Here is a 10,573-nt window from a genome sequence, read left to right as displayed (position 1 = left end):
TGCAGTGAGCCAAGACCATGCCATTGCACTCCAGCCTGAGCAACAAGAATGAAACTCCGTCTCAAAAAAAAAAAATGTGTGTATATATATGTGTGTGTGTATATATATGTGTATATACAGTGTGTGTATATATGTATATATGTGTATATATGTATATATGTGTGTATATATGCATATGTGTGTGTGTATATATGTGTGTGTATATATGTATACATATAGTGGGGATCTATGGTTCAATTGCTGATTTCTTCTGATTGTGGGGATGCAGTAACAGGGATGCTCGATGCAGACAGTGGTGAGCAGCCATCGTCGCAATCTTTACCACCATTGTTGCAAGCCCCTACCCTTCTGGCTGAAGAGACTTTCAGGGAATTTAAAGGACTGGCACACTTCTCTCTTCATTGATCACTTCTCCCTCTTTTTTGGAGTCAGACACTTAAGGATGTGGACATTTTGATGCGCTTGCATATACAAAGGAATTTAGAAAGCTACCACACATTTCCAGGAAACTTCACATGCCCTGTGAAGTGTTTTGTTGAAAATTAAACATTTGAATCTTATAGTGTAGTAACTCAGGAAATCAGACTCTCTCCTTCTTCAGCATTTGCTTTTTAAAAATTTGTCATAAGCTGTCTTTGTGCAGGGATCAGGCTGAGGCAAAAACTTAAGGTCTTGTCAGATCTTGCTTCCTGCCCTTGAACATCACACTCCAAGTTCTTCAGCTTTTGGACTCTTGGACTTACACCGTGTTTTTCCAGGGGCTCTCAGGCCTTCGGCCACAGACTGAAGGCTGCACTGTCAGTTTCCCTACTTTTGAGGTTTGGGGACTCAGACTGGCTCCCTTGCTCCTCAGATTGCAGACGGCCTGCCATGAGGCTTCACTTCATGTAAGTCAATTCCCCTTAATAAACTCCCTTTCATATACACATGTATCCTATAGGTCTATCCCTTTAGGTAACCGTGACTAATGACTTGCCATCTCATATTTATATTTGTTAGCTCATTGGATCCACACACGGGCTCCTTGGCTGTTGTGAACAGGCAGTGAGAGGCTAAGTGCCTGCCCCAGGCCCCACAGCGAGGTGTTGGCTTAGCCAAGCTATCCCCAGAGCATCCAATGGCTTCCTGAAATTTGTTCTTCTGACCTCTTTGTCTGCCTCTCTTTTTCTGTCTGTCCCAATTCTCTGCCTCTTCAGATTCCCAGACCAGCGTGGGTCAGCACATTCCTGCAGCCCGGAAAGGAGGTGGCAGTGGTTTATCAGTTTATGTTGCTGACACCACTTTCAGCTTGAACTACTTTAAACAAGTCTGGTATTCAAGTCCAAACTCAACAAACCCCCAACCACACCCCATGTGTCACAGCCCCTCACTCACATTCTGCTGGTAGATGTTCACTGCAATAACCTTCGTGGAGGACATTCGTCTAACATTCATCAAAATCCAGATGCCTGTGGATTTGACTCAGCAATTTAAATTCTACTAGTAAGTCATTTCAATTCATAGGAATGTTTATATATTCAAGGATGTTTACATCATGTGTAAAAATGTAATATCAAAATTTTGAGATAATCTAATGTCTATTCATAGGAGATTAATTACATAAATAATGGCACATCTCGGGCAGTCATTAAAAGATAATAAACGTGAGTCCTATGCACTGGCTCAGGAGGCTGTTCATCATATTTTTTAGTAAAAAGGTTTGATGAAAAATATGAACCGTCTGCTGCTGCTTTGCGTAAAATTTCTGATCGTTTTGTACGTGCACAGATAAATATCTTGACGGATGAACACTTGTACTAGGAGACCCTTGAGGAAATTCTTAATGTGTCTGACACTGTCTGATAACATGAACTATCTGAGGCCATTTGTGCTCAAGATTACCTTCCCTCTCACTGTTCAAGGTCACCGCCCCCAAATTCCTCTGCTCTCTTTCCTGCATCGTCCATAGGGTCATTACCGTCATGTGCCAATACCACATTATCTCTCCAAACTCAAAAAATAACCCCAAATCAAAACCAAAACGAACCCTCCTCTGCTACCTTTGCTGTCCTTTACATGAAAGCACCATTACTTGCTTTCTCTAATTTTCCTCCTCCCATTTTCTTTTCATTTCACTCTACTGGGATTTCAGCCCTCACACTCCACCAAAACCACTCTCATTAAGGTCACCAGTGATCTCCTCATTGATAAATCCAGTAGTCACCTTTCAATGACTCTTGACCTGTGGTCATTTGGTAAGTGGCTTACTCCTGTCTGAAACCCTCTCTCCCCTTGACTCCTGGGATCCCCTCTTCTCCTGGGTTTCCTCCCATCTCCCTGGCTGCTCCTCCTCTATTTCCTTTGCTAGTTCCTTCTTGGCGCCTTGACCAGTAACCCTTGACCTGTCCCTGGGCTATGTCCTTGGTCCTCTTCTTGTCCTTCCTCACCCCTTTGGACCTTTACATGCCATTCCTGTGCAGATGGCTCCCCAATTTACATCTCAGTCCGACACCTCCCTGAACTCCAGGCTTATCCATCCAGCTGCCTACTCACCATCTCCCTCATCTCAGTTAAAGCAACTCAGGCCACACACCTGGAGCTGTGGTGGACCCGTCTTGCTCTCATACTGCACGTCACATCTATCAGCAAAGCTACTGGTCCTTTTTCAAAACATCTCCAGAACGGACTGCTTCTCGTCACCTCCACGGCCACCTCCTGGCCCCCCATACCAGTCTCGGCCTCCTCTCTCCTGGATGGTTGCAGTGGCCTCCGAACGGCTCTCCTCACTGCCTCCTTCCCCACAGAGCAACAGAGTGATCTCGTGTCACCTATTTCATTTGTCAGATCCTCTCTCTCCTCTGCTGGTTCTCATTAGGTCAGAGAAAAATCCAGAGTCCTTACAACATCTGGTCCTACAGGAACTGAGCCCCCCACCACAACCACCTGGCTGACCTTGGTCCTGCTACTCTCCCCCTGCTGCCTTTGCTCCGGCCACACTGACCTCGTGCTTTTCCTTGAACATCCCAGGCCTGTCTTGCCCAAGGGCCTTTGCCCTTGCTGCTCCTCTGTCTGGGGCCCTACTCCCCAGACACCTTCAGGGTTTGCCCCCAGTCTTTGGTCTTCGTTCAAAAGTCCTCAACGAAGCCCACCCGCCAACAATTTTATTTATTTATTTATTTATTTATTTAGAGAGGGAATCTCGCTCTATCACCCAGGCCAGAGTGCAGTGGCATTATCTCGGCTCACTGCAACCTCTGCCTCCCTGGTTCAAGCAATTCTCCTGCCTCAGCCTCCCGAGTAGCTGGGACTACAGGTGCACGCCGCCATGCCTGGCTATTTTTTTTTTTTTTTTTATTTTAGTAGAGATGGGGTTTCACCATGTTGCCCAGGCTGGTCTCTAGCTCCTGAGCCCAGGCAATCCACTCGCCTCAGCCTCCCAAAGTGCTAGGATTACAAGCGTGAGCCACTGCACCCGGCCAATTTTATTTAAAATAGCACCTTCCCTAGCCTCTCTAGCTACTCCCTGTCTCCCCCCTTCCTAGCACCTTCCAACATACGATGTCATTCACTTAGTTTTCTGTATTATAAGTTTAATGACTTACAGATAATTCAGTAATTTGGTCTGTTTTATTCTCTGATTTCCCCAGAACACCCAGCTCAGTTCCTGGAACAGAGCAGATGCCCAATTAATATGGGTCAAATGTTTAAAGGAACAAAGGCAACTGTTTTCCCTTCTCAGACAGGATGACAGGATGACTAAGCTATGAATAACATAGGTTGTTCTTGTACAAAGTTCCGCAGAACCCTGAGTCCCTGGAGGAAAGATCACGTATCTGCAGAGAGAGAAGAGTAGATGACTGGTGTCTGGGTACTTTCTAGAATGTACTTGCTTTCGAAATTGTGTCTGCTCTTTTCAATGTTTTCATTGAAAATCTCAACCTAAATAACAAACACAGAGAGATTCTGCAAATATAATGAGTTTAATTGGGAGTGAGCATTGCAGTGCGGAGTATGTGTGGCTTTATAAACTATGGGCCTATTCAGAGAGGCAAAGGGTAAAAAGGGCTTTTAAAAGAAAAATGGGGAGGGTTACGTAAGTTGTTTTGAAACAATTATCCTTGGTTATGAGGATTAATAACGAGAGCGGCCCGGGCAGTTGCTGAGCAGATGTTCTAGCAGAAGTATTGTTTGGGTAAGTTTGCAGTGACCTTTGTGCGAGGTTCTGATTTTTACAGTTTTTTGTGATACTTCTTTGTTATCAGGCAATGGTACATGCAGAACCTCCCTTTATTGTTTTTCCCAGTTCCATTTTGTTAGGGTTTGACCAAGTGACTTCATTTTGATTCTGACAGCTTTTGCAAATAGGAAGTTTTTAACGGTGTCTTAAAGGAGGTAAGACAGGTGTTACCAAATATTAACAATGGCCTGAAGCAGTCTGAGAAAGGAACAGAACCCATCCCTCCCCCCATCTTGGTCTGCAAGATGGGGACTCAGAAGGATCCTCATCTTGCAGACAAGGCTCAGCTGAAGGGGAGGCTGAAGGGGAGCTTAGTCTTCCCCAGCAACCACAAGATCCAGTGATCTGTGTCAATTATGGGGACGTAGACCAGTCAGAAAATTGATAGCCACCCCTCATCTTTCATGATGAGGGCCAGGGCAGCATTTTCCACGGTATCAGCAACAAAGAAACCCTTTGGGCAGACTGCCATTGTGTGCCCAGGAATTTCCTACTGATTGCGATTTTTAAAAAATGACCGGGCGTGGTGGCTCACGCCTGTAATCCCAGCACTTTGGGATGCTGAGGTGGGCAGATCACCTGAAGTCAGGAGTTCGAGACCAGCCTGGCCAACGTGGTGAAACTCTGTCTCTAATAAAAATACAAAAATTAGCTGAATGTGGTGGTGGGTGCGTGTAATCCTAGCTACTGGAGAGGCTGAAGCAGGAGAATTGCTTGAACCCGGGAGGCAGATGTTGCAGTGGGCCAATATCACGCCATCGCACTCCAGCCTGGGCGACAAGAGCAAAACTGTCTCCAAACAAACAAACAAACAAACAAAGCCCCACGTCCTTTCTGGGGCTGAGCAGGGAGACAGCCCTAACCTAAGCAGTTCCTAAAACATCCCCACATTTTAATAGCCAGTGTCTTGAAGGGGTAGGAGTGGAGAGATCAAGAGAAGGTTTTAAATTTAACATTTTCTCTTCTGTGGCTGTTGGCGTTGTTTTTTCTTTGTACTGTATGTGTGCATGTATTATTTATATTTTGGAGTTGTTTGACCTTTATACCATATATGTGTGTGTACATTTGTACTGTATGTGTGCATATGTGTGTGCATATACATGCACGTGTATATGTGTGTACATATATGCATGTGCATGTGTGTGCATATATGTGGATGTGTGCATGCGTGTGCATGTTTGCATGCCTATGTGTGCATATAGTGTGCATGCTAGTGTGCACATGTGTGTATATTAATGTGTGTGCTTGTAAGTGTATGTATGTGCATGCATGTGTACATGTGTGGATATCAATGTGTGTGCATGTGTGTGCATTGTGTGCATGCATGTGCATGTATGTGTGCATATATGTGTGTGCATGTATATGTATATATGTGTGCATGTGTGTGCACGTGTGTATATTAATCTGTGCGCATAAATGTGTGCGTATATATTAACGTGTGTGCACGTATGGCACGTATGTGCATATGTGTGCACATGCATGTGCGTGCATGTGCATATATGTGTGCATACATGTGCATGTGTGTGCATATATGTGTATATATTAACCTGCGTGTATTGTTTGCATATATTAACATGTTCTCATGTGTGCATATGTGTGTGCATGCATGTGCACGCAGGTGTGCACATACATGTGTGCATGTGTGCATAAATGTGTATGTGTGTATGTGCATGCATATACATGTGTGCATATATGTGTGCATGTGTTTGCATAAATGTGTGTGCATGTGTAAATATTAACATGTGTGTGCATATATGTGGATGTGTGCACATGTGTTAGCACGTGTGTGTATGTGTGTGTATTAACGTGTGTGTGTCCCAGCTTCAGAAGTGAGGTTTATTTACAGTAGAAAGGGATTCTACAGTTTACAAAAGGATTTGCCAAAGGCTTCTTTGAAGTGCTGTGCTCTCCAGGGACTAGCAGAAAAGCTTTTGATTTATAAACCCTTCCCTTGCATACTCTGAAGCAACCCTTAAACACATGGTCAATTTCCATTTCAAGTTCTGCTCAGTTTAAGTCACAGTCTCCCAAGTTGCAGTGTGGAGCACTGTGCTTGGCACAGTGGGGGAACAAAGATGAAGACTTGTGTTCAAAGAGTAACTGGCAGTGTCAACTCTCTCACAGAGGAGACCTCTAAAGACCTTTTCAAAAACTATTGCCAGGTACAATTTAGCGAGAACTCTCAGTATCATTCATAAATCCCACAAAGGGGGCAGATGTGCTCTGGTCTCTGCTGCCTCTGGTCTCCCAGGTTGTTTGGGCCTCCAGGAGGCTCTGCTGTAGTCAGAAGGGAGGTGAAAGAGTGATGGTGAAGGAGGAACAGCGAGTCTGTATTCCTTATCAACACCATCATGGTGCAGAACCCACAGAAGGAGCCCTGCAGTACAGTGAGGGAGAATTTTTGAAATTATGACAAAAGGTGTTACAGGCGACTTGAAAAAACAAAGCCCAAGTAATGCCTGGGGGCTGGGGAAAGCAAGGAGGGAACAAGAGGCCTTTTCAAGTTATCTGTGTCCCCAGCCAGCCTGGTAGTTTACTTCCCTTACAAGCACCTTCATACCCTTGCCATCAGCAGCCTGCCTGTGCTGCTGATGTTGTCACAGGGGGAGGCAATGTGGGACAAATTAAAGTTATCCCTGAAATTTCTTTTCTTTTCTTTTCTATTTTTTTGATACAGAGTTTTGCTCTTGTTGCCCAGGCTGGAGTGCAGTGGCATGATCTTAGCTCACTGCAACCTCCGCCTCCCGGGTTCAAGCCATTCTCCTGCCTCAGCCTCCCGAGTAACTGGGATTACAGGCACGCGCCATCAAGCCCGGCTAATTTTATGTAATTTTAGTAGAGACGGGGTTTCACCATGTTGGCCAGGCTGGTCTCACACTCCTGATCTCAGGTGATCTGCCTGCTTCAGCCTCCCAAAGTGCTGGGATTACAGGCGTGAACCACCGCGCCCAACCCTAAATTTTTATTTTATTGTTCCTACTTGAAATTAGTTTCTCTATTGATAACATCTTTCAAAACAAGGATATATTTCTTTTTTAAAGTAGAAAAGATACAATAAAAGCTTTAAAAAACAAAACAATGAGAGAGTGCAGAACCCACCCTATTGGGTCTTTGTGAGGATTAAACGAGATGATAGCAGGCCCAGGGCACAGGGCCTGCAAGTGAGGAGAGTCAGGGCAGGAAGCCTCCAAAGCCTCGTTGCTGCTGTGGCTGTGTGGTTGTGGTCGTTGCTGTTGGACATCGAGGGGTTTAGTAGTATTGTTGTGGTGGGACTTTGACCGGTAGTTTTACTTCTCCATGCTGTGGCTAAGTCATCAGTAAAATCAGAACACGCTCTTCCCAGCCTGAAAGCAGGATGATGGATTGGAAGACCTCATAATACCATTTCTAATGTCTGAAATCTCTGTTTTGGTGGCTATACTGGGTTTGGTGACCTTTGATCTTAATGCAATGGAAGGGCAGGGGGATGATATGAAGTATCCCATCTATTTCTGCATAATTCAGTACCTACATTCACTCAGGCATTCCAGAAACATGTATGCAGCTTCTGCCTTATTCCCATTGTATGGATGAGGAAACTGAGGCTAATCATCCCTGTTATATTACGCAGTCTTAATCCCTCGCTGTGCAGGCAGTGGGCTCTCTGCTTGCATTGACTTTGATATTAAGAGCTCAAGGAGTTGCACGGGAAATCGGGATTTTGGTAGCTTGAAACAAATGGCTCCCTGGAATGGGTCGTGTCTTCCTGGGTCATTGTCAGCAAATCAATATCTGACTGTGCCACCCAGGGTGGTGCTCACCTCATCAACCCTTGCCACCTAAGAAGTTACAGAGAAGATCAATAATCTGACAAAATATAAATAAAAGTGTCTCAAGTAAACCAGAGGGGAGGAGATATGCAGGCAGCTCTTGGGGAGTCCATAAATCTGGGCTGATAAACTACCTGGGCAGGTGCCTCTGCCACCAGCATCCTGGCTCAGGACAGAAGCAGCATAATTACCTCTCTGGCGGTAGTTATCTGGAGTGAGTCAATCCATTTTTCTTTTTTATTACCATTGAATTTCAGGAAAGTGTCCTCTGCAGGCCCCTTTTATCTAAATGTTGGATTTATTTGATGACTCTACTAGGTCTGATGACAAGGGCCAAAGCACGCCCTGCAGTAAGGAGGACTCGGTCCCTGAGCCTGCCACGCGAAGGGTGCTCTCAGAGGGCATGATGGGTGGGTTGCTAGACAGCCAGCCATTCATAACCGTCATCCCCATCAGTGGTGCCATTAATTTTCCTTCCTTCCCTGTTTCCCTGCTCAGTGGACTGGCTGGGCCCAACTCAAAGCAGTGGGAAGAGGGTGAGAATAATTCAGGATTTTAGGGAGGATTTCTCTGCTGAGACAGGTAGGAAAAGGGGCAGCTGGCCAGCAGGGCTCTTTCCCTGCATCCAGCTCTAACCTCCTCCTCCTCTCTGCATGTTCTGTTGCAGTAAGAGCCCCAACAGAAACTGGCTGCCATCCGCAAAGTCACAGATTCCAGGATGTCCTTTTCTAAGCAAATTGCCCCAGCTCCCCTGACACTCTAGGGTCCAAGTTGCATCCCAAAGTTAGGTATCTTTTCTTCCAGGCCCCTTGCCTAGGCTTCTCTGAGCAATGTCAGCTTCCCTGAAAAGCAGCTAAGTGTCTGGGTCTGGCTACTATGGAGGCTCACATAAGACTCAACATAATAATGGCTTATACCAGACAAAATTACTCTCTCACATAACAGTTCTAACACTGGCTATTGAGGCCTCATGTGATGACTCTGCAGTGTTGGGACCCATATTTCTTCCATCTTTTATTTATTGTTATTAATTTGTAGGCCTCATTAATTTTATAAAATATAGATCAATTCCATGTCCTCATTCCATCCAGGAGGAAGGAAGAACAAGAAGACATGAAAAGTAGAAGCCTTCCCTTTAAGGACAACCTGTATGGTGCACACAATTACTCGCCTGCCATTGGTAGGAAATGGTCACATGGATGCACCTTGCTGCAGGGCACACTGGGAAGTGTAGTTTTTATTTTATGCAGTTTAAATTTCAGGATCTGTAATGAAAGGAAGAAGTGGAGAATATATGGGGGTGGGGTGGGTAGGAAAGGGCTGGCTGGCCACAGTAAGTGGAACATGTAACAAGTGTTTTGGAGATTTGAGGTGAAGCTGGCAGTGGAGTGGGAAAAGAGATACGTCTATTCGGTCTTTTTTTTTTTTTTTTTTTTTCACCTTCCTGACTTCCTGGAGACTCCATTCTTTTCCTTTGACCTTTCTCAACCTTGACACAGGTATGTGGCTTTTTTCTTTTTTCTTCTTCTTTTTGTTTTATTTTTATTTTGAGATGGAGTTTTTTTGCCCTTATTGCCCAGGCTAGAGCGCAATGGTGTGATCTTGGCTCACCACAACCTCTGTCTCCCAAGTTTAAGCAATTCTCCTGCCTCAGCCTCCGAGTAGCTGCGATTACAGGCATATGCCACCACGCCCAACTAATTTTAGTATTTTTAGTAAAGTTGGGGTTTCTCCATGTTGGTCAGGCTGGTCTCGAACTCCCAACCTCAGGTGATCCACCCACCTTGGCCTCCCAAAGTGCTGGGATTACAGGCGTGAGCCACGGCTGCTTTTTTTCTTATCTTAATTTAGATTTTCCAAAGTGCCTCCTAGGCCATCTAAAGCTCTGGGATTCACCAGACTAAGTGAGACCACATGGAAGTTTAAAGAAGCTGTTGTTGGGATCCACTCTGTGCCGGACACTATGCTGGGTGTTGGGAATACAGCAGAGAGTAAGACACAGATACACTTTTCCCCTCCTGGAATGGGGCCTATAGCATGAAAAAATTACACAAATACACATCAAATGATAACTATGACTTCTGCTTCTGGCTAAGATGGAATAACAGGGACTGGATTTACCATTCTGCTGGAAACACTAAAAAACTGGAAAAAAATATATAGAACAATGATTTTAAACATTAGGCACGAAGCAAAGGGGGCACAATGATCCCTGAAAGGCAGGAAAGATAAAGGCAAGCCCTGTGAGTATTTCAGCTTTGTAGATCTGAAAACGTTTTTATTTCTCCTTTGTTTCTGAAAGGCATTCTTGTAGCGTTTAGAATTTTAGAGCATTTAAAAATGTTTATCCACCATGTTCACACTTGAATGATTTCTGTGGAGAAATCTGCTGTCATGCATATATTTGTTCTTCTGTGCATAATGTGTCTTTTTTCCCTTTGGCTGCTTTTTTTTTTTTTTTTTTAGTCACTGCCTTGGAGCCCTTTGATTATGATGCAATGTATTAGAGTTCTCTAGAGGGACAGAACAAATAGGATAGATGTAGATA

The 10,573-nt window shown here is 44.7% G+C and overlaps 1 protein-coding gene across 1 annotated transcript in view; it reads left to right on the top strand.

The window, feature by feature from the left end:
- The first annotated feature begins 139 nt into the window (after positions 1–139).
- The window catches only part of LOC105540980, a 122,603-nt gene continuing 112,169 nt past the window's right edge, over positions 140–10,573 (top strand). The window contains exons 1-3 of the mRNA XM_011981767.1: positions 140–199; positions 5,330–5,392; positions 5,842–5,892. Coding sequence (XP_011837157.1) covers positions 140–199; positions 5,330–5,392; positions 5,842–5,892 — 174 coding nt within the window. The remainder of the gene's footprint in view (positions 200–5,329; positions 5,393–5,841; positions 5,893–10,573) is intronic.

Source organism: Mandrillus leucophaeus, unplaced genomic scaffold (assembly GCF_000951045.1).
Source record: "Mandrillus leucophaeus isolate KB7577 unplaced genomic scaffold, Mleu.le_1.0 Scaffold23, whole genome shotgun sequence".
Lineage (NCBI taxonomy): Eukaryota > Metazoa > Chordata > Mammalia > Primates > Cercopithecidae > Mandrillus > Mandrillus leucophaeus.
Note: the sequence above shows the minus strand (reverse complement) of the source record. Positions and strands in the feature narration are given on the sequence as shown.